This window comes from Anopheles maculipalpis, chromosome 3RL (assembly GCF_943734695.1).
Source record: "Anopheles maculipalpis chromosome 3RL, idAnoMacuDA_375_x, whole genome shotgun sequence".
NCBI classification, from domain to species: Eukaryota; Metazoa; Arthropoda; class Insecta; order Diptera; family Culicidae; genus Anopheles; species Anopheles maculipalpis.
Genome location: NC_064872.1, coordinates 3,249,543 through 3,273,691, shown reverse-complemented (window position 1 = coordinate 3,273,691; position 24,149 = coordinate 3,249,543). Strand labels below are relative to the sequence as shown.

Below are 24,149 nucleotides of genomic sequence, written 5' to 3'. Positions count from 1 at the left end.
TCTCGTGTAAATCGTAAAATACGTATAGATAGCAAACACCACAAATAAACAACCGCTTTCCAATTGCATCGATCCAAAAACAGCACGTTCCCATGTCTCTAAGCTCTGTGCGCAAGTGTGTGATGTTTTTGTGATGGTGTTGATCCTCACCAGGACGATCTACTCTTCTTATTAAATCCCATTTTCCCATACGCGCTTAATCAATGCGTAAAGAGCGCCGTGTTTTGTCATCATCCTGCACTAAGAACTTTCTCTGCGTTATCTACCAGAGCTTCGAAACGAGGCCAGGAGAGCTCGTACAATGTATGGCAAATGGAGGTCGATGTGGTTCAGAACTGTTTAACAGCTCGGCTAGCGAGGCTCCCGGATGAGAGAAAGCCAACTCGACCGTGAGTGATCTTCTGCCGCGTTATCAGTTAAGTCACCGAGTAAATTTTAAGCCGAGCCAAGCTTACGAATTGTGACCAACTGATGCAAAGGTTTATTTTAAGACGACTGAAATACAGTGTCCATTTAGCAGGTTGGAAGCGACTGTCGTAATGTGTGTACGAGTTAGTTAGTGCCGATCTTCCTTCCGGTGTAGCGAGTAGAAACGAGTGAAAATGTTTAACTTTAGCCCAGCTGGATCGTCGGGCGAGAAGGAACCTTTGCTGAGTGGCAAACAACTGTGGCCAGTGGTAGGGCAAGCAGAAGGTTCTACATTGGATGCTGCGTTTAAGGATGTTCTGTTGACACAGGAGCCGGAAGGAGCGTATCGTCACCCGTGCCTGGAATGGCTATCACGAGGTAAATTGTTATGGAAGAAACATTGCATAGAGGACTAAAGAGAGATTGAAGTAACAGAAATGTGAGTCATGTTCCGTGAGAGAGGGCCGTGTTTGTGTACCTCAAATTCGGGTTGGTTCGGTATTGCAGGGTATCTCGGAGTGTGTTGGATAGCTAGAAATATTTTGACATTTTCCTAGATAGTTTAGAATTTACTCTCGTTTAGGTAAATAAAATAATAATTTACTTAAGAAGGAAATCATTGAAATAAAAAAAAGATTTTGAGACGATTTAACAGTAAATTTTAACGAAGCTGTATTGAAGTATTCCAAATTATTTGAATATTTAGCAAAAGGGCTGAGTATGATAGTATGGATGCGTAAGGATAGAACTATATGGCCAAATCTCCTGAAATTTTTATTTATAATTGATTATTACGGTCCAGTGCCGTATTGTCAACATCGCTTGTGTTGAATAGATTTTTACAGATTTATAAGGCATTTCCTCCTTATTCTTTGCCTTATCCCGAGCATACTCGGGTATAAATCTCCTGAAATTTTTGAAGATAATATGATGGTACCATGTCAAGAGAGTCTCTGGTTCCCGGGTCTTCATCCATTTATGAATATATAAACAACTATAAAAAAAATCAAATCCTTCCTTTAAATCATATTTTAATTTCTATTTATTGCATTTGAATCGAGGATGTTCAACGATCTTCGATCCGATCGTAAAACTGAGCGCGATCAACATACCGCTCACCGCTGATTCTTCCTAAATCTTCGCTAAATGGTCACTAGAAGGACATTTCCTTACAAGCGGTTCTGTGAAGCCCCATGAACGTGACATGTCGATAGCAACCGATGTAGCTGCATTTAGTTAACGATCGTAGCGCGCACTTTATCAGCATGCAGTGTTGGAGAAGTGCATCAAGTATCTGGTAAAAAAAAACCGCGCCACAAGCGCCACATGTTGTTCTGTTTGGTAGTAGATGGTTCATTTGCATTTGTCGCAATTGACCACGTTCTCGCTGCTACCAGTACGTTGCAACATTGATCTGTGCTATTGACCTAGTCGTAGTCATGTGGTAGAATCAACGACACTTGGCGTGTGCTTAGAATATTAACTTCCCACAGCTCAGGTCCTATGTTTGAAAAGCAACTCCCCTCCTCCCGGAAGATGTCCACCAGCAGACGTGATGCGTCCACTGGAGCGTGGATGAAAATATTTCGGATGCGACAAAACAATAATTTCCCCTCATCAGTCAACCGCTATGTCCGCTGGTGGGATGACAAAAACTTGAAGGGCCGGTTCGTTACTGTCATTATGTTTTCTCAATCTGCTTCTTTGGTGCTTTGGTTTTGCACGTTCAACTTTTGTGTCTTCACCCCCCTTCCCCAACGGGGTTTAGTAGTAGTAAGTAGTAATGGTACCATGGAGTAGGTGAATCTCTTTCACTCTGGAGAGCTCTTCAAGCGAAACACCCTGGTTCCGGTGGCTTTGTCGTTTGGCAAATGATACTGTATGAGGGTCCTTGGTCCTCGGAAAGGTTCCGGCAGCGGAAGCTGGAGGTGTGGACTGTTTGCTAGAAACTCTCGCCTAGTACATCTGATGCCAGATGCATCCTCCCGAATGCCGTGCGATCCTGGTACGTGGCCGAACGCGTTCATCTTTGAAGTGAAAATATCAAAGGAATCCTCGGAGCCGCATTACCCGAGCGTGTGCCTTTGAAGTGCGTAGTCGTAGTCGTAGTATCATCTTCTTGTTGTTGGGGCAAATTAATTTCATTCCATTTTCATTAACATCAAACGGTTTTCGGTTTGGTTTGGTTGGGCTCTCTGGTGTTTTGCGCGGCAGGGACAGATTTGTTCTTGCTCTTCCGAGAACAACAGGGAGAGATGGTGGGGTCGGCGGCGGTGGTGCTGGTGCTGGTGGTAGCACCAGGCAGGATGATGGAAAGCGAAGGACAGTGCGAATATTGCACGTTTGTCTTATTGTTTGAAGCACTCCGAGCCGAGCAAGGATGCGCGTAGAGGATGGGGTAAATTGTTTTACTGAAAAGGGAGACACACGAAACAATGTTGGAAGTTGTTGAAAAAAGGGCGGCAGACATAGGGGAAGACAAATATATACTAGCTACAACACAACCGTTTGAAGTGGGATTTTGATGCTTTGAGGACAAAAACAGCAGGAAGTGCTTTAAATTTGCCTTCAAGTGAGAAAATGCGGGCAGAGAAACGTTTGTTTTGTCTGGTTTTTTCACTGGACCTTACAGTTACTCAAACAAAAATATTCTTTGAGGTTCTTGCAGATTTAGACGGTGCGGCGGTCAAGGTTACAGGACTGATTATTCAACTACGTGGTATCGGCAAGCCTAGTAAGCCATTAGGTGTCCGGCATGACCTGAGAGGTCGCTAGGCCAAGAAGAAGAAACAGATTTTTCGCAAATTTAACACTCAAAAGTGGAATCAAATTCCCTCCCAGCCTTCAACCTTCGTATGCATGCAACAAAGTATGCGTTGAATGCCAACACTGGTTGTCGGAAATAGTCATTGCACTCACTTATGTTCGTTTGCCTACTCGAAGGTTGACTGCAGAATTTATGTTGCTCCATCCACCCCCGTCAGGTGCGTGTTTTTTTTGCTATAGGTCCGTCTGCAGTGGTGGCGTCGAACTGTAAATGCTAAAAATAGAATTAATTGGAAGCTTTAGTAACAACCGTGAACCGATGCTTTTGAAGGCACGTACAACATTAACTTCAAGTGTCTGACGCGTGTGTGTGTGTGTGTGTGTGTGTGTGTGTGTGTGTGTGTGTGTGTGTGAAAGGATGAGGCAGACTTACTGCACAAGTATTAATTGTATTGAAAAGATCATTTGTTTTTAGCATAAAATAATTCAAAATAGCGTTCCAAAATATTTCCCTTAACTTAAAATGATCACAAAATTTGTGGAAGAAAATTAAATCGTATTGATTGCGTCAAGCTCTGTTGTGGCCCTTGTGATCTAAGTATTATTTTTCACGGGATGATAGAATCAGTTTCGGACTATGGCCTTTTGCTGCTTAATTATGCCTTCATTTCCAATATCTTGCTACCGCGTATCGGTGCAGAACATCATTCATCCTGGGATAATCCTGCAAAATGGAAGCTAACATACTAGCTGACATAGTATTCCTGAAAGAGTGAATAACTTTCTTGGCTTAATGACCTACTAGGATATGCTGACCATCTCAGCGGCTAGACCTACTGATACCACGCAATTGGATATTCAAGTCCTCACTACGGGCTAACGTGTTTGGCTGGGAATTGACCTCTAGTTCTTCCGTGGCCGTGGGTAAGTTAGGTAAGGCATGTGGGAGTCTGGAGGTCTGGAATACCTGGGTTCCTGCACTATACCCAGAAAAATCCCGGTAGTCCTGATGGGATTTGAGACGCAATTCTACCGTGCAGAAGATAAAAGCTACTTCCACTATGCCACCTAGACTCGTTTCATTGATTCCAGCCAATATAGACTGTATCGTATGTTATCACTTTTGCGCTTACAAATCTATTTTATGTGGCGCCTTCTTTTGGTAATAGAAATTAATCATGCTTCCCCGTAGGAGTTGAGAGCTTTTCGGCAATGGTTCTCTACTGCTAGCGACGGGACAGTGATTGATCATCCGCAACTTCCGTAGCGTTGAACCGAATGTCAACGTTTTACCTTGCCCTGGTGGTAGATGAACGATCGGGACGTGTGTCCCGCTGGCGTTATCATTCGAAACGGAGCCAAAAACTGTCTCGCATAAATGGACGGTCACTGTGAGATCGAAGATAACAGGGCCTAAGACTATCATCTAGTTGTAGGTGACTAGGTCTTTGGTTCTGATTTGCTGTTATTGTTGTGGTAGATACTGTTTGACACTGAGGAGACGATCGAACAGCTCAAGTTCGTGTGCGATAAGCATGCACGAACCATCTCATCTCACACGACAATCGTGAATTTGTATTATATTTTTTATTACACTACTGTAATGATTGTCCTGCTTTGCTCACTTGCTCGCCACAGTGCTTGATAGTGTTATCATTCTTTTTTTTTCTCTGTCGTTTACAATCCATTCATCCGACTTTTCAGACTTCTCTGTGATAGTATCGATCTTGCTACACAATCGATACCGTTGTTGTATTGCTATAGAACAGTCTTGAGGTTGTGATGTCTGAAAGGTTTATTTAGAACTTAAATTTTAACATTTCAAGCGTTTCGAAATGTTCGTTTTGATAAGCGTATTATAAAATACCAATTTCAACTAGTTCGAATTAGTTTTTGCTCCACATTTAATTCAACGCATACCCACATGTTTGTTCCATCCCGGAGATCGGGGATGTTTGTGTTGAAGGAGGGATGCTGTCATCACTTCTGCGAATTATCATCCCCATATCAGACCCCACATGACGAAAAACGGTGCGTACACATGCCTTCGACTTGAATGATCCCTTTTTGTTTAGCTTTATTGTAAAAAGGCCCCATTTTTCGCACGCTTTAGAGCAGCGGAAGAGATGTGGCTCCCGTATCAATGATGTTGGTCTAATTATGGGCTTTATCATCGGAGTAGCACAAGAGTAGGCCAGTGGAAGCTTCGTATGTACCTTCGTGGGTTAGGTAAGCAGCGTGGTAACTCTGTGGAGTATTGGCAACTGATGGCGCAATTTTATGAGATGACAATGAACTAAACTCTTCGACTTATTTCTGCCACAAGGAAGCGATACCCTTAGAAAGAGTTTAATAATTTTCTTCGAGGTTTTCCTAATCTAGGGGGAAGCTAGGTAAGTACTGACTCTACATCATAACCCTCCGTGGAATAAAATCATTCATCGCAATTAACAACTTCCCGTCTAATGCACTGCATTATCATTCCCTCAAGGGGGGGTTCATAAAACACATGCGGATCAAAAAGCTGACTTCCGGTCAATGCCAGCACGCGTTGACCGATTATTAAACATTATCGTTCACAGCACAGCTCGTGGAAGACTGTCCCCAAGTACACATCACTGACAGATGGCAGTCGTCGTCGTGGTCGTCATCGTCGCTCTTCTCGAGGACACGATGCGCCACAAAATGATGATTGATTTATGGGGATTAAAATCCCGCAAGATTGCGGGAACGATCGTGTCCACTATCTGGCGAGCACACGAGCACAAAGCACCTAGGCGTTTATCGGGGGCGACGGATCAAACAGCCACCAATAAAGCCACCATACGGAGGTTATGGAATGAACTTTATGGTAAATCTTACTTTCGATTGGAATTGGCAGGGAATACGGGTGAGCCACGAGGGAAGGAGGTTTTCCCGCAAACTTGGAGTGTTAAGGAATTTGAATTGATTTGGTTAGAGATTGTGGCGACGTGAATCGAGTGCGTCAATGGCTTAGAGGACAAGCTTATGAAGTGCAGATAGTGCTTATAGTCTTTAAGGACACTCAACAAGCCTTACGGATAGTGAAGCCGCTTGACATTATTCTACATGTGATTTTCCCACCTACAATTTTCTCTTATACAATTTTCTCTGTATGTTAAAATATGGATCGAGAAACATTCCTATGTTAGAAGTCACATTTCTTTGCAAATTTCATCCCTCGTTCATGGGATATCATCCAAAAGATCTTCTTCAGGTCCTCGTTTCCCAAGGTCCTCGTTTTCCCAGGTCCTCGTTTTCCCAGGGACCTAGTGCATGGAACCTCTTCAATTAGGGCTTTGTTTGCTGAGAGTTTTCCTCTGCAAACAAAGATTGACGGGGCCCCATCTTTTGGACATTTTCTATCTTGGGGAGATAAAAAATATTATAAAAAAATGAAGAAAAATGGAGTAGTTTTCAAACTTCATACCAACATTGTCCATCATTTGGGTTTTTCGAAATTCGGAAGGTATTACTGCAGAGATTGAAGCGTTAGAATATCTGTCCAGCAGCTCTTTCGATCTCTCTTTTTCCGATGAAATTTCCACTTAACTGGGGTAATCCGAAGACATCGAAACACTTGTACAAAAGGTGGCAAAGTACCCCAATAGTCCGGCAAACCCCCTCAATACACGCTGTAGTAGTTCGATAAGCAACCCCCCAAAACATACACACGCGACGACCCATACGACGATTGTGCCGACTACACCTTGTGCGAACAGTGGCGTTTTCAACACACACACGCACGCAGGTACACGCTACACACTCATTTCGATAAGCCGATTCCACCTACACCACCTCCACCAGCTCCACCATCATCACCCTTGACATGATACAATACGGTTGGTTGGTTGCTCAGGTGCCCGGACAATTATTTATGAGCGTTCCGTTCGCGCTTGGCGGTTCAATCGGTTCGCGAACGTCCCCAGCCCAACAACGCGCAATCGATCGATCCGGTCCGGAGTTTCTTGCACATTCGTCGAAACTCGATCAGTTCCGCAACTTCATTCTCGGTGATCGAGGTGGGGGCGATCGTTGTGGCTCTGGAAAAGCTTCCATCAAAATGTGAATAGTGAGATGTCTCGACGATCTAACTAGTCAAAAGGTTCCAGTGCGAAAAACACAAGCGTGCGCAAGTGTGTGATTTAGTAGCCAAGCAAGCGAGATCCGTTTTGAAAAAAAAAGGGCGAAAGTTTTACACACCCTACACCCTCAAAACCCCATTCTTCGGGGGTGGCGTAGGCGGTGGCTTTGGGCGGGCGAAAGTTGCAGTGCAGTGACAGTTGTGATTTTCTTGTGCGGTGGTGTGTTTGGAGAGGGTTTTTTTTTGTTTTGTGTGCTAAGGAAAAAGAAAAGCGGTCACCATGTATGGTTCCGGCTGGCAGCAGCGGTTATCCCGATGTGAGTAGATCGGGTGGAGAGTTCGAAGTCTGGTGGTTAAGTAAATTTTCAGCAAAAATTGGCAACCAACAGTTAATTGTGACAGGTGCAGTGTTTTTGGAGGCCTCTTGACTTTTTTTTTCGGCAGCAATAAAAGCACTTAGTAGAAGTAGTTGGGAAATTGGTGCTAAGTGAAGCTCTGACCTGTTGCCCCTGGGATGTACGAATCAAGCTCCGGCTAGCTGTTGCCTTATCGCTCGTCACATCTCATGCTTGGGGATTGGTGTGAGGATCGCGTTTCGATCGCTCCAATGTCACCAATGTGTGTGTGTGTGTGGCACGGTGTGCGGAAAACCGCTGGACCATGCGCGAAATGCAATGCACAACGAGCATAAAATGATGTCGGCAATGGTGATGATGATGATGATGATGATGAGCTGGTACAGCGGGTCTTTTGATGATGACCGCGCATCGCACTTTTTTTTTTTTGTATTGAAAAGTAAATAAATGTATTAGCTGATCGAACTAACCTCGATCAGGTATGCCGATTGTTTAGCGTACATTTTTATGCAAAATGATTGCATTGGACGTTGGAGGACTTCCAGGTTACACTAATTGGAGGAGATGAGATGTGAGACGTGTACATATATCGTTAAGGGCACGGAACAAGTGGCCACATGTTTAAGACAATTCACAGCTTGAGGTACAAAAACAATAAGCCATAGGAATCGCTTAGGTTCTTTTGCGCTTGATCATCAATCGTACACGTGGGCGCAGATGGGCGGGCGTATGCTCGCTTTCGCACGTGCTTCAAACATCTAAAAATGCCATAAAATATTCACCAATTGGTCATGCTTTAATGTTTTGCCGTTTCGATGAATTGTTACGGTTTGACAAGATTCACATGCAGTGATAAAAAGACAGCACAAAAAATACGATTTAGCTCGAGCCATTACGGGCGTACCAAGGTTAGCAAGGTTTGTAGTTAATTAGTGTAACGGCATCGAAAAGTGTGTTGTCTAATGAGTTGATTAAACAATCATTTACAATTGATGTAGCTACCGAAGCTTCTATAGGCTCCCATTGAACAAAAAAAGGGATGGAATTTATCTGCCTTATGTTTATACAAATGGGTGATCAAAATAGAAAAAAAAAAACATTTAACACACGATTTTTTCCCTTACTGTTTGCATATCTGCCAAGTAATGAAAACTGCAGAAAAAGTAGTACCCGATGTGAGTCGCGTGGTCGTTTCGTATTGTTTCGGTGTCATCATCGATCGGCTCGCGATCGAAAATGTGGTCGGGCCTGGTCGATCAAACGACACCGCATAATGACGAGTTGGACGATCGTGCGACAAAAAAAGCATTGTTGTGTCGCCGCCGCACCATCACGTGCACGTGTGCGTGCATATTTGTGAGTTTATGTTGCGGTTTTAAACAAAAAAAAAAAAGGAGTATTGTGCCATTAATCTGTTTGTTGTTTCCTCTTCCCCCCCCCCCCCCTGCGCTTCAATGTTCATTGGAGACATACAATGGAATGCCAAAATGGTGCCGTCATACCTAGGGGATTGATGATAAAGCCGTCACCGGAATTTCTTGCCGGAATCTGATGAAGCAGAGGCTACAGTTTGTAGCCGGTTGCCAGTATTTAGAGCAGCTTGAATCATTCCACTGTGGGAAAAGCTGTGCCAGCAGGTTGCTGTTGCAATGCGGAAAACGAATCATAAATAGAGATTACGCAAAGCAAAACTCGGGAAGTGAAGATCGCTTCTAGGGGGAGCGCCCTTAAGTCCGCTCTCGACCATAATTAAAAGCGGTCGCAGATGAGCAGCATTGATGCGATGCAATACGATTTGCATGCGAAAGTGCAGCTCGATCGATACATAACTGCGAGTTGTCGGTGATCATACAACCGGTGTAAAAAGGGGGCCGATAGTATTTCCGTGCATTGAATGAACCAGTATCAAGTGCTGCAGAAGTCGGTGCCAGTTTTGGCTGAATGTGGAGCAGTAGGGTGCAATTAAACAGCCACTAATAAGCGATTTTGCAGCATTTTCTTCACGCGATTCCAACATGGCACAAACAATGGCCAAGACAAAGTCGTTTTCACTTTCGTATTTTGCAAAGATAGAGAGAGAGAGAGAGAGAGAGAGAGAGAGAGAGAGAGAGAGAGATAGGGACCCCAACACCAATGCTGCACCGTTAGTGTGTGTGTTTGTGTGTGCGATACTAAAGCTAAACAATGGCATTGGAAAATCGGAAACATAAAACACGCACGATCCACTGATACACCGACGACGAACGACGCACCAAACGACGACAGCACCAAGTTCAGGGTCTAGACGATCGAAGGTGATCATTTTGGAGGTGCTCGTCTTTTTTCGCCAATCCTACTAACCTTGCGTAGATGTGTGTTTTAAACTTATTCGAAATTCAAAATCTTTTGCACTCAAGATTTGCACAAGGCCACCGGGGGGGACAAGAAAACTCTTGTCTACTACTGTGGTCGGCATTGTGACGACGTCAGGCCTTGTTGCGGGGTTGTCCAACGTGAAACCTCATAAAGATAATTTAAAGAAAATTGCCTATCATTAGAAATTGCTGCGGCAGGGAGCGTTTCGTCTACTGATAGACCACAAATTTCAATCCACGGAACAATTCAATTTCATTGTCCGATGAAGGTTGTTTTGTTGTTCCGGCGATCATTCATGGCGGGAAATGACTGCCGAAGGGATGAAGAATAATAGTTTATTTTGTAGTTTGACAAAAAAAAAAAAATTGTTAAAATAGCTTGAAAAATCCCTATACGTGAGTGATTGTCCATAGTTACAGGCAGCTAGTTAAATCTAGGGCAGGGATAACTATTTGAAGTACCTCTCACCAGAGACCGAGGGTCGATTATCGGCATACCCTTCTACCCTCTTTCTCTTCCTCATCCCCTTTTGGATAGTTTTTACGTAGGTACTTGAGTGATAATATTTGCTCGTAACAAAGTACAAGTGAGCATCGGAATTGACACTTGACACTGGTGGGCTGGCATTTCGCATAAGTGCGATGTCTGTCTGGTGTTCTGGTAAATCCCGGCTGGCTATCCTATTTGCCGATCATCCCTCTTGTTGTGGTCCGCTCCTCATCGTCTCGTGCCGCTTGTTAAGAAACATCGTGGAATACTTTCGCCCCACAAAGAGCGCCAATATTTGGATAATGTTTGCGTGAGAGGGTCATGTTTATTACGGGGGAATTCCGCCAAAATAAAACAACACCCAAACATCTCACTTGCTGTTTATTGATATTTGCATGTTTGCGGTACGATCGATGGTTGAAAGCGCTGACCGGCTATCGATGTGACATTGAACAACAAGTGGTCATTACGGACGTAATTGGTGTTTTTCTTTACGGCGGGTGGGTTTTTTTTTGGTTTTTTGTTGTTGCTCCAAAAGATAAATCTCAATCTCTCGATCTGCAAATTTGTAAAGCAGCGTACGTGTCCTTTGCGATGCTGTCTCTGGTGGTGGTCTGTCGCTTTTGTGAGGGGTTTATCGCGGTAATTGAATTGTACTGCCAGATAAGAGAATTTCCGTCGATTGACCCACAGTAGCGAACATCCGATAAAGGGATAGACATCCGCGCGACCTGCCATATCTCCGATTAGAGGCCGTCGCGATAGCTTAGAAGCACTTTAAAGAGCAGCACCCAGCTGATAGGAAGATGTTTATTATATGATCGGCTGCCGTCCGTTTGCCCGATTGTGTGGGTAGAATCCATGATTGATGACTATATCATTCCATCTCTCTAGCCCTCATAGAGGTGCAATTCAATTTTGAACACATCTACAAACAATGAACTAGCTACTAGTAGACGCCTAGTAGTTGATGAATTTACGACCGCACGCCACGTAAATCGGCAGTGATTATTTGTTCGCACTCCGGGAGACGATACACTACACCCTCACGCGTGCCTGCCCTGATTTTGTTTTCCATCTGGACATTGTACTGATAGTGGGAAGTTTGTCTGATCCTAGAGTACCGTTACGCCCGGCGCATTTGGTCGACGATGCTGTCTGGGAAGCTTGATCCATATCCATCAACCGTCTATTGACTGGTCGAGTGTTCAACAAAGGGTGTTTGTTGATCTTATTGTGGAATCAGCTACTGTCCACCATTTCGCATACAAACAGGTGGAGATTTTCCACTTGGATTGTGAGTAAGCAAGCTAAACGATTGAATTTATCATGCGGAGATGATGCCGCTTCACCCCTAACCCGGGTGTGAACTATTTAATTCTGATAAAAACAATCACCCGTCTCGAAAACATGGCTATAAATGAGCGCGTGGATTAAACACGCACATCATGAGACATTTCTTCACACAAAACACACCTTAAAAGCCTCGTCTGTTTAGCATGACTAGACTGTTTTTTGTACAACTCCGGTAGCAAACGCTACACCCACAGACCGTGAAGGTTGTACTAAAGATACTAAGGATTTGTTCTAAACCCAGATTTCACACATGACAAGGCACGAGAACATGTATTTCGTTGTGTCGATCGTTTGTAGGCAGTCGGCTGATTTTCTTGTGTAAAGGAAGAAGTTTAACATGTCGAACCTTGTCTACATTACATACTTAAAGAAGTCTTAGATATTGTATTAAGTCATTAAGGTCTAGGAATTACTGTTTGAAAAGATGTTTTTTGTAACATCTCCAAACGTCCAAATTTATTAAAAAAAAAACATTAAAAAAAAATCATATTAATTTGACTAAATCTCTCTTCCACAGTCTTTATCATCCCGCAGCGGGTGATATTGGCGATCATGGGCTTTCTCGCGATCATGAATGCGTACACGATGCGCATCTCGCTCTCGATCGCTATCACGGAGATGGTAAACAAGACGGGCGGTGGTACGACCGAGGATGAGGGTGGCGTTTGTCCGATCGACGAAAGCGCGGATCCGGACGATTTTACTGGCGGTGAGTTCGATTGGGATGAGGAGCTGCAGGGCATTATCCTTTCCTCGTTCTACTGGGGCTACGTCATCACGCACATCCCCGGTGGTATGTTGGCGGAAAAGTTTGGCGGCAAATGGACGCTGAGTTTGGGCATCTTATCGACGGCCATCTTTACGCTGATTACACCGTGGGCGGTAGAGCTCGGTGGCTCGACGGCGCTGATTGTGATTCGTGTGTTGATGGGATTGGGAGAAGGCACGACATTCCCTGCACTGAGTGCGCTGATGGCGACCTGGATTCCGGCCAAGGAGCGTAGTAAGCTGGGATCGTTGGTGTTTGGCGGTGGACAGGTCGGTACGATCCTGGGCAATCTGCTGTCGGGCGTGTTGCTGCACAATATCGATGGCTGGTCGTCGGTGTTTTACTTCTTTGGCGGTTTGGGAATTTTATGGTTTGTGATCTTCGTGAGTATCGCCGCGTTGTGAAGCTTTCTGTTGAGTACTTTTCTTGAGCTGTTGTGTTCTCTTTCTCTATCTACAGACACTGCTCTGCTACAGCGATCCAGAATCACATCCATTCATCAGCGAAAAGGAAAAGGCCTATCTGAAGCAGGAGCTGGGAACGTTGGAACGCGATCGTACGTTACCACCGACACCATGGCGCTATATCCTCACGAGCGTCCCCATGATGGCGCTGGTTTGTGCTCAGATTGGTCACGATTGGGGCTTCTTCATTATGGTTACGGATCTGCCCAAATACATGAGTGACGTGCTGCGGTTCTCCATTAAGGACAATGGTCTGTACTCCTCCTTGCCCTATCTGGTCATGTGGATTGTTTCTTTGTCGACCGGAGTCCTAAGCGATTGGCTCATTACGTCTGGACGCATGACAATCACGTTCGGACGTAAGCTGTTCACTACCATCGGTGAGTAATCAGTGCGACAGTAAAGTGAAAAGTTTGTCTAACAAAATGTTCCCCGGTACGTTTTTAGCATCCGTCGGACCGGCCTGTTTCATCGTGGGTGCCTCGTACGCCGGTTGCGAAAAGGCGGTGGTCGTCATGCTGTTTACCTTCGCCATGGGTCTCATGGGTACGTTCTACCCCGGCATGAAGGTGAACCCGCTCGATCTGAGTCCGAACTATGCCGGTACGCTGATGGCCATCACGAACGGTATCGGTGCCATTACCGGCATCATTGCACCGTACGTCGTCGGTGTGATGACACCCAATGTAAGTTTACCGTGACCGGAAGTCAAGGGAAGGCACACGCACAAGGCGGGTGGAAAGAAGAGTGTTCGGATTTGGTACGGTCGTTTGTTGTTAAATTGTTTCCGGCCGGGCGGTGGTTTTTTTTCTTGTTGTTGTTGTGAGTCACCATGAACCAGTAGTAGGTGAAAATGTGCTATTCATTAGGCACGATCCATAATACATGTGTTGCCATTTTGTGGGCTATTTTTGGACAAAAGAATAGAAGCAGGATTTTTTTTTCTGCTGTTGCTGTTGAACTGAATGAACTCGCAATGAAAGCCAACGAATTATGAATTATAAAACGCTTTGAAATAAGTTTTGCGAAATTGTGGGGCGCGTCGCTTTTGGGCAACATTCATTATACCTGATTATCTAGAGTAGGGCTCTAGCTGTGTCATTAGCCAGTTAATGTGTTTGCTGCGAATATGTGCTTGTGATTAGAATGTGAACGTGTGAGCAAGCAATTTAAATATTTGTCCTCATTAACAGGGTTCCAAAATTCCAATGAAGAAACCACAAATTATCTATCACTCACCACTATCTGCGCCTGAGCCACCTTCAAGGAATGTAATTTGTCTACGCCCCAATACTAATCAGTAGTTTGTTTTTTTCCCCCAGCACACCCTGGATGAGTGGCGAATTGTGTTCTGGATCTCGTTTGCCGTCTTCAACGTCACCAACCTGGTGTATGTCATCTGGGCGTCCGGTGAGGTGCAGCCCTGGAACACGCCCCATCTGATGAACAAATCGGTCGAGGCGGGCGAGTCGAACGGCGAAGACACCGATCCGGCCATGGCAAAGAAAAGCGTACTATCTCAAGATGCCATAAAACAGTAAGCAGGAATACTTCCTGAATCCCTCAAGACAAGGAGAGCTATTCGAAACAGAGAACAAAGCTTCCATGTACGTACTTGGAAGCAATCGAGAGGAAGATACTACCGTGGAGAAAGTATAAGAATTAAGCCGATTTGTTTTTTTTAAACCCATTTTTATTAAGCGCACAATGCTGTGCGGTATTGTGTTGTACGGATTAATAGTTAATCCGATCGCAGGCCACGCGACTGCTCTACTGAAACGTGTAGGTTATACCCTCGGATGCCACGGTGATGATAAGATATTCTGTTCTGTTGAGTTTATTTATACCACTTATCAGCTAGGATAGGCGCGACGCGTTAGAATTTACGATTTAGCACAGTAAAACGGGTACACGAGGAGAGCAAAGCGATGGAACAGTCATCATCAGCATCAGTTACTTGCCAGCAGTGCTGGTCGTAGAAACGTTCGATTGATGGGAACGGTGAAGAATGCGTTTCTCGGGGCGTATGTGTACATGAGGAGATAATAAAATAAAGATCAAAAGAGAAATATGAAAATTCACCTCTGTATCCATCGCGGCAACCATTGCCTTTCTACCTCACATGTTTTTGATCTTAGTTGGCATAATGCAAGACATTCCACATCACAGTTGCTAGTGTGGCCGTGATCGAAAGAAGCAAACATGCTGGAGTTCCTGAAAGCCTGCATGGCAGGGCGTAAGTACTTCACTTCCGGTCTACCAATTAGAATCGAGCTTATTCTTCCATATGTTTTGCCTACAGTCTGCTTTTGCCCGAAGAAGTACATTCTGGTCATGATGACGTTCTTTGCCATCTTCAACCAGTACACGATGCGCATCTGTCTTCACCTGGCCATCACGGTGATGACAGGCGACCGAAACGACACCGTTTCGGGTGTGTCGATTGCCGACGAGGATCACTTCGACTGGGATGAATACGAGCAGGGCATTATACTGTCCGCGTTCTACTGGGGCTACACGGTGTCCCATTTTGTGAGTGCTTTTGTCGCTGATCGCTTTTCGAAGCATCTGCTTGGTTTGAGCGTCCTGATTACGGCGATCTTTACCATTTTGACACCACTCGCGATCGATGTTGGTGGATCGTGGTTGTTGGTTGTGGTGCGTGTCCTGGAGGGCATCGGAGAAGGTGCTACCTTTCCGGTGCTGAGTGCTCTCGTTGCCCACTGGATACCGGCATCGCAGCGGGGCTTCTATGGATCGTTTATCTTTAGTGGATGTCAAATTGGAGCGCTTGTAGGTGGAATCGGTACCGGCTACTTCATCGAAGCGCACAACACCTGGCGAACGACGTTTTACATCTGGGGAGCACTGGCGATAATCTGGTACATTTTCTGGCTGTTTATTGGGTTCGAAAGTCCCGAAACTCACCCATACATCAGTGAAGAAGAGCGTTCCGAGTTGGTAGCACAACTAGCCGAAAGTCGCAAAAGTATGCATTCGTATCCGATTCCTTGGAGCAGTATCCTTACGTCCTGTCCACTTTGGGGACTGATAGCGGGCCAAATTGGGCACGATTGGGGAACGTATCTGATTATCACCGATCTGCCGAAGTACATGAAAAGCATCCTGCAAATCTCGGTTAGCGATAATGGGCTGGTCACCTACACGCCCTTCTTCAGCATGTGGCTGTTTTCGATTCTCGGCGGTTGGCTGTGCGATATGCAGATCAAGAAACAGTGCCTCTCACGCACGAATGCACGCAAATTCTGGACCACGATTGGTTCGATACTGCCCGCGTTCTTTATGATGGCGGCTTCTTACACCGGAAAGGATAAGGTGCTGGTCATCACATACTTCGCTCTGTGCGTTACTTTTCTCGGTGGATTTTATCCTGGCGTGAAGGTTAATACGAACGATCTGAGTCCGAACTTTGCCGGTGTGTTGATGGGAATGGTGAACGGAATCGGTGCCGTTACGGGTGAGTTTAGGGATTTTTTTTGTGTGGGATGATGCAGAATGTCGGTTGTTAATTCGATTCGATTCATTACAGGCATCATTACACCCTATTTGGCTGGACTTTTAACTCCAAATGTAAGTACTTTCTCGATGTTTAAAATGTTACTATAATTAGCATTACTTAGCTTCAATTTTAATCTATTTGAACCATTAAAATACGCTTGTTGCGGCCTGTTTTATCTATGAGCTACATTTATGCGCCTTGTGCCATATGCAATCCGCCATACACACCCTCAAGCATTTGAATATTGGAGTAGATGGAACCTCTATAAAGATGTTTTTGCTTGTTTCAACTTATTCATTCTCTAACTAATTATTCTCACACTATATTCCTCCAGCAAACGTTAGAAGAATGGCGCGTCGTCTTTTGGATTGCTTTTGCTGTGCTCAACATTACCAACGTCATCTTCATTATGTTCGCATCCGGTGACATTCAGCCCTGGAACTATCCCCGGCAGCAGCAGCAGCAGCAACAGTCGTAAAACAGGGAGATGAAAAGAAAGAAAGAAACGCTAGAAAAAAAAACTCGTCCTTCCAGTACCGAAATTTCCAATACGCTCAATGTCTCGGCAGTATGCACTCCTGCTAAAATGTTGAATTAAATTTTCTCTCAACCTTGAACCGTGAGTAAAAATAGCTTCCATTTTTGTTTTGGTTTTGTTTCGCAGCGCGTACACTTGGCTCATTGCTTGTGCCGATGTGTGTGTGGACCGCATGAGGTACCAGGCGTCAGCTTCACGGGGGTTGCCTTGGGACGCTTTGTAACAACTAACAGCTGGTGCGTTGCTACTGCTGCAGAGGCAGCAACGTCTGGTACAACACAAAAAACCGTCATGCGGTTGCGTCACGCTGTGCCGCCGTCACATGGTGACGCTCATGTGACTCTTGTACCAGGGTGGCACGCATCGTAGTAGGCTGCACAAAACGCAATGGACGAACGGTTCCCGCTGAACTCCATTCATGTATGCGTGTATGTGTGTGTGCGTGTGATGAGGTTGTTTTTTTTTCGAATTGCCAGTCGAACATGCTGCACAAACGAAAAGAACGATCGATTTACGATGATGCGATAACAGGGTCCGAAGAAAACGGTGCACGATTAATGATGCTCAATTATCCGGCGCTGTGTAGCCCAGACGACAGTCATCATCGTTAGCATCAGCTGTGCCGGGAGGAGGGCGCTATAATAGGCGACCATCTCCGTCGCGTGTGCTGTTTATGATTATTGCGCTCCGTCTTCGGTCGGTTGGACAGGGTTAGGTCGAGGTGATGGTGTTGATGTGTGAGCATGGCCGCGATTATCGGTCCTAGGCTGACGACAACCGCGAAACGACGTCGTATGCCGCCGAAGAGATTGATGGCTGCCAAGCGTTACGTCAGTCAAAATGACGCATGGTGTATTTCTAACAGGAAACCAGCAGCATGCAACGGTTACTTGGCAGACTGACTGACTGACTGACTGCAACAATAGAGAGATAGATGGCAAAAGTGTATGTGGGCGCGAGAGAGAGATGAAAATAGACGAAAGTGTAAAAGAGAGCGAACGAGCTGTGGTGTAAAGAGGCTATGCATGTTGTTGATAGGGGTTCCATCCCTTTTTCCCAATTCGCCCTTTTTCCCTCCGCTAAGAGGTTTTTTTTTGTGTTGTAATCATCTGTTGTTGTGTTGCCGTTCGTTTCATTTTCCCTTTTTGTTTGCTTTGTTGGCGATAGACATTCGGGATATTGGTTTAGATGGGAGAAAAAAAGTCTGTTTGTTTTTCCTTTCATTCATAAACTTTCCACCACGAGTTTTCCTTCGAATCGGGGGTGCAAATGCAAAGGAAAATGACGGAAAGTTAGTTTATTTTATTTTAGATTTATAACATATAAAAACATTCAAATTTTCCTTGTTATTTTAAGCCTTAAAACATTAAAACGGCTTTTATTTTGCATTTTTGATGACCAACTCTGGACTCCTTTTTAACCTCACTTTTGCTAAAATTGCTGCAACTCCAGTACGACGCAACCAACAGGCGAATGTTTCGCCTTTAAGATGTTCACATTCAAGCAGTTCGTCTGTTCGTCCTTCGCGTCGTCATTCTGTTTGTGTGCGGACCGTTTTTGGTTAGTCCTTGCGCAGCGAAGGATGTTTGCGTGTATCGATCTTCTCCCCGAAACCCGTAACACCCGTAAGAATCGCCCAAGAAGAAGCTTCGTGTCTTGGAAGGTAACTGCCCAATACGGTCGTGGCACATCCCACATTGGAACGACAACGACGACGGAGTAGCGGAGTGTTCCACACAGGCAGGGGAAAATGAAGATAAATTTTGGTCATCGTCTCAGCACAGACAGCCACCAGCTTCTCCTTTGCTGGTCAATAAGGCGATTCTGAAAGGGAGACAGGGTGTTTTCCCCGAGAAATTGGATAAGGTGTGGATGGGTGGGGGGGGGGGGGGGGATGTAGAAGGGATTTTCTTCTGTATGCTTCTCGATTTTCCGTTTCGATATCATGTCGACCTTTCGGTGGCCCTGCTAGCCTAGTAGACCGCACTACAATTGGTGTGCCACGGTGAAGGCCACCAGCAGTCCAATATTCAGACGCAATCGAACACAGGCAGTGTGAATTCCACGATAGTACATGCAAACATTTTTTTACCCCCGGCAAACCAACCCACCGTGGGATAATAATTCAACAAACTAGATTTTAATGTCACCTCCAACCTCCATCTCCGGTGCTGAAATAAGTGGGAAATAAAAAATTACAACAAGCAACTGGAGCGATTCGGATCGTTTTAGACGGTGTAATAAAACGGTGAAAAGCTAGCTTTAAACCCACATTCCCGGAAAACCATTAAAAACCCATAAAAAGGCAGTTTCACTTTATAGTAGCGCTAAGGTTCGTTGTAATAATGGGTCGTAAAAAAAGTTCGTACTTTAAATAATCCACTACGCACGTCCTTTTCTCGCCGTTTCGGGCTCCGCGTTTGAGCGAGACGTGTGTCCTCGAGTGTGAAGTAGATGGCTTCAAACGCATGATACGCGCATGTCCTGGGGTGAGTTTCCTGGCGCCTAGCTAACGGTACATGTAACGAAACCACAAAGGCACCCTTCGCGACTTTCGACCCCGCGTGCTCGGTGACGTTTTCGTGCTCATGCGCATTAGGGTGCAGCTAGGAATCTGGTAGTCCCTGTTGCTCAGTACGGTACCATGCGTAACAGTGTTTGTCAGGGTTCGGTATTTGTCACAACTAAAAATAACCAGAACCCCTCACCAAACCCGAGCGGGAGAATTGAAACCACTTGTTGATCCTTATGCCGTTGGACCGGTGGTTGGAAAATCGGATCTTGCTCCTGGGATGTCTGCTCGGTTGGTAGGATTTAACGGAAAGCTATTGACTGATGGAAAACTCGCTGATTTTCCCGAAGGCAAAATCTGCCCGGCGAAACCGACGCATGTCCGATGGGCCGATATTAAGGGAAAAATCTGCTGGCTTGTGTACTATGCTTTGGCTTTTCCATTTTCCGGGTTAATAATTGTGAGAGAGAATTTTCCACCGATTCCTTTCTGCCGCGGAGCACATGCAATCGTGTGGGTTGCTCCGCGTGGTCGTTTAAGGAAGCGTGGAAAAAAAAACGGTGAAAAATCACAGTTTTCCAATGCGCGCCAAAAGATAGAAGAACCGAGTGACTGTTGTGTTGCGGATCATGCGCAGGACACGGGCATAATACTTTTCTCCTTTTCTATGCTCGATTCTACTCGGAACGATGGCAACGCGAACGATACTTTGTTGCGAAGGGGAAGATATGGTTTTGAAGCACATGAAGGGCAAACATCTGGCAATGGAGGCGTTCGCCTGGTAAAGGAAATGTGGTTTCGCTTGAAAGGGAAAATGTTTGCATCCTGCAAAGCAAGTTGGTTGAATGTATTATTATCAGTATGTTTATTTGTATAATTATAAAACAAATTATTCATTTATATTTTCCTTTAATTTAGCTTATTTGAATAGCTTAAGATTTAAATGTTATATTTTTTCATGACGAAAAATATTTTATTTTAAAATATATATGAAGTTCCATGAGTTCATTGACTAAATTAGTAGCCATTTGCATACGATTTAATTATAATTTAAATATAGATGTTATGAGCATTGTATTGAATGCTTCTTTTCGTTGTTGAAAAGCACTTATTTCTTTTAGTCTTATCCTTTTTACAAGGATAGTACGTCATTGTATTGATGCATTAATTTTTCGATATACAATTCTCCTTTTGATTGATTAAATGTGTTTAAATCAACCCGCAAAGCAGCATTCGTTAAATCTGGTTTGAATCTACTTAAGACTTCAATTTGATTGTTATACTTTATAGCAACATTACTATACAATCATAGATTTAATTAAAAAAAAGAATTATTTATCATCCAAAGCATACCCACCTCAGCGCAAGAAAAGCTCACAACCTCTAGAGAGATTAGACACAAGCGTAACCTACCATGAAATCAACGCAACCAAACAAGCAGCAAGAAAATTACGCGCGTATCTACGTGCAGCCCGACGTGCTGCTCAGTTGCCGTGGTTACCGCCTCGAGCTCCTGATCTCCTGTTATTTGAGGAAGCAAAGTGGGACTGCCTCAATTCGGACGCGTTGCCTTTCGATACACGCCCACATATTATGGGGGCCGTGGCCAGATGTTTTACCGCGCGTATCATACTGGGTTGGGTCGTCGTCGGTCGATGTGATGTGAAGGGATGGAGGTTACCAATATCATCCTGCGGTGGCCATTCACTCCACTGCCACTGGAAGAAGACAGGAAGAAGCAGTGGTGGTGACCGACCATTCGCTACGTCACCACACCACCAGCGGGATTCGTACTTTGGATTCGTAAATGCAAATCAAAGTTGATGGAAAAAAGGCAACCCCACACACACACACACGCACACACGCACACACGGAGACATTCACAGAAGGCACAGAAGAGGGTAGGGTGGAAAAAAGGCCACAACCCTTAATGCGATTGTGCGTTTGGGCTCGGTTTGTTATCGCTCGGTTCTTTTGAATTGGCTCGGTCGGTGTCGATTGTCGGTTGGATTGTCGACCCATCCGGCACCCGGCACTGGCAAAACGGGTACGCCCCGTGCGAGCAAGCGAAGGAGTTGGAGTTTGAGAGTGGTTTGTTTTATAGTTTTGTGCCGTTCTATCAGGATGTTGGTCGTTTTGGGCGGGGGAGGGAATGATAATTGAAGCTGATAGTTGATTACAGTTTGTCTACCTTATTTGACCCGGTCACGACAGATTCTTCCCCTTTCTATTTGTTCCAGTTTTATGGGCCAGTTTACATTAACCACAAACATTACGTATGGATTAATTGGTATAATCCCACTGAATGGTTTGCATTTCGCAGGGCCATAAAATTTTACTACATCATTCACTGGACTGGATGGATCGGCCCAAACAGTCCGCCCGAATTCGAAGGTGTGGTGTTGGGAGTTGTACACGGTGTCTGAAGACACCACATAGAAGAAAACCCTCGGTCTCGTTCGGCCCCTGCTGCGAAATGGGAAAGGAAACATAATGATAATGATGATGATGATTGCAGCCAGTCAGCCGGCCAGACAGCCAGCCAGCCTACTATTTGGTTGGGGATGAAAAAGCAAAAAAGGGTGGAAGTATGTAGCTACCCCCGCGAGTGTGCGCATGAGAGAGGCAGAGAGGGCGAACGAGATTGTTGGGGTGAAAGAGATGCAGCGAACTGTACCCGCCTTCCACTTGAAAGTTGCACAAGTTGCATGCTCGGTTTTCAACCCTTGGGTGAGCTGAACGATGATGAGAGCTATTTTTTTGGGGTTTTGATGTAGCTTTTCTTAGCTTAGTTAACGGTTAAGAAGCTCATAATTGGTCTTGTAAGTTGCTCGAGCTATTTTAGAATTAGTTTTAAAATGAAGCAGTCAATTTAATGGAGAGAGGGCAATGGAGAAAGAGTTTTTCGCACCAAGAAGATGCTTCGCCTAAAAGGTTTCCTAGAGTAGTTTTTTTACAAGAAAAAGGTTTTGTCCGTTTCCTCATAAGGGATAGATACGAAAACAATTTGATTTTAGATCTCCTCTGAGATCTCTTTTGGGCTTTAAAGATGATTTAGATAAAAAAATAATATTTTAAATTCCTTAAGGTATTTGAGATACCTTAAAAATTCAAATAATAATCCTACCAGTTCAGCTGGTTCGTTCGTTCTATCTTAAGGGTTAACTATGTACACTGGGGCTGGCCTCACTCGACCGGGTTACCTTCGCCGGATGCTGCGATCCTGGCCCGGGCGGCGTGGTCAACTAAAGATAGACAACTTCGCCAAACCCGCTTGAGCGTTCCCGGGGCGTGGTGGACCGACACCGTCTTGCGATTCGATGCGTGTTCTTGCCGTGGTGACTCTTCCCACAACCTCAGTCCGAAGCGGAAAACGAGCAGCACAAGCACAACACAAAAAAAAGCAAGATGCCAACACCAACCTCTTTCTCGCTAACGTGCCCAAACGTGATTTTCCACGTTCTCGTTTCGATTTTTCATTATATTCAATTAAATTCCTTTTTTTCTTTCTAAAGAACGAAACTTTTTTTTTGTGACAACATTACACCCAAAGCTAGGCGGTTCGTATGCGGCTAGTGCGTGGATTGAATTGGCAACGCGTGCAGCCAAGGACTAATGGAACCGATGCGCAACACCCCCTAAAACGGGAGAGCGCAAATTTCGGGGGCCGGGCGCCACTGTGGTTGTTGTTGTTGGAAAAATGGTCTCCTTTTGCCGGGTTTTGAATTTTCGCGTAGGGTGCCATTTCGATGCTTGTCTGGTTGGGCCAAAACGGAACGCAACAAAACACGCCGAGAGTGAGGCAGGATACGTTTCAATTAGAGTAGGCTGGATTTTTGATGAGATGGTTGGTTAACCGATTCGACGAGAGGGCTGGTCTACGTAGAATGTGGGCAGAAATTTTTGGGCGATATGAATCGAAGCCTGAAGCCGTTTTCAAGGTGACTAGGTGGGAATACAGAAGGAAAATAGATGGTTAGAATGAGGAGGAGTTTTTTTAAAATTAGTCAAAGAACTATTGAAAGAGGAGGGACGTTATGGTGATAGTTAGTTAACATGACGGGATGGGTTTGAATTCCCACTTTAAGCTTGGATATAATAATACAGAATTTTGTTTGGAGCATGACCATACATTTATAAGTAATTTTAAAATTAAATTTAAATTTTTTTATAACTTGAATATCACAGTTATAAGCGTTAATATTCGAATAAGATGTAGTTCAAAATAAATCCTACAAAAATAAAACCATTTAATTTTGATAGCCCTATATCAATAGCACAACAAAACAAGGCGCTAAAGGCAATCAGCAGTCAGTTGGTTAGGCGGAGCTTGAAGGCTATTACTTACCGGCATAAATTGCTCTCGACCCGGTGTATTGATTTGATTTGTCGGACACGACAAACACGTAACACGGCACTGCACGCCTTGTTCGGCTCGGCCGCTCGATTATTAAGTTACGCTTTGGGAAACGCCTTCCCAGCGTGTTCGCGAAATCCCGGAGCTTGAGATT

The 24,149-nt window shown here is 44.7% G+C and overlaps 3 protein-coding genes across 4 annotated transcripts in view; all 3 read left to right on the top strand.

Moving 5' to 3' along the window:
- Positions 1-24,149, top strand: part of LOC126565342 (uncharacterized) — a 205,199-nt gene that overhangs the window by 27,987 nt on the left and 153,063 nt on the right. The window lies entirely within an intron of this gene.
- Positions 523-14,636, top strand: LOC126564448 (putative inorganic phosphate cotransporter). 2 transcript variants are annotated; one of them, XM_050221505.1, is made up of 5 exons: positions 523-786; positions 12,353-12,987; positions 13,064-13,448; positions 13,516-13,754; positions 14,391-14,636. In XM_050221505.1, exons 1-5 carry the CDS (start codon positions 603-605, stop codon positions 14,607-14,609), a joined length of 1,662 nt encoding a protein of 553 aa, XP_050077462.1. In that variant the 5' UTR covers positions 523-602; the 3' UTR covers positions 14,610-14,636. The 2 variants fall into 2 exon arrangements, with proteins under 2 accessions (XP_050077462.1, XP_050077463.1); XM_050221506.1 differs by lacking the exon at positions 523-786 and adding an exon at positions 7,529-7,596.
- On the top strand, positions 15,234-17,066 carry LOC126566003 (sialin-like). The gene is made up of 4 exons (XM_050223203.1): positions 15,234-15,304; positions 15,371-16,546; positions 16,619-16,659; positions 16,923-17,066. Exons 1-4 carry the CDS (start codon positions 15,271-15,273, stop codon positions 17,064-17,066), a joined length of 1,395 nt encoding a protein of 464 aa, XP_050079160.1. The 5' UTR covers positions 15,234-15,270.

Coding starts and splice junctions, on each gene's coding strand:
- LOC126564448 (XM_050221505.1), top strand. CDS start 603: ATGTTTAACTTTAGCCCAGCTGGATCGTCGGGCGAGAAGGAACCTTTG. Junction 787..12,352: donor CCTGGAATGGCTATCACGAG/GTAAATTGTTAT, acceptor TCTCTTCCACAG/TCTTTATCATCCCGCAGCGG. Junction 13,755..14,390: donor TCGGTGTGATGACACCCAAT/GTAAGTTTACCG, acceptor TTTTTCCCCCAG/CACACCCTGGATGAGTGGCG.
- LOC126566003 (XM_050223203.1), top strand. CDS start 15,271: ATGCTGGAGTTCCTGAAAGCCTGCATGGCAGGGC. Junction 15,305..15,370: donor GAAAGCCTGCATGGCAGGGC/GTAAGTACTTCA, acceptor TTTTGCCTACAG/TCTGCTTTTGCCCGAAGAAG. Junction 16,547..16,618: donor CGGAATCGGTGCCGTTACGG/GTGAGTTTAGGG, acceptor GATTCATTACAG/GCATCATTACACCCTATTTG.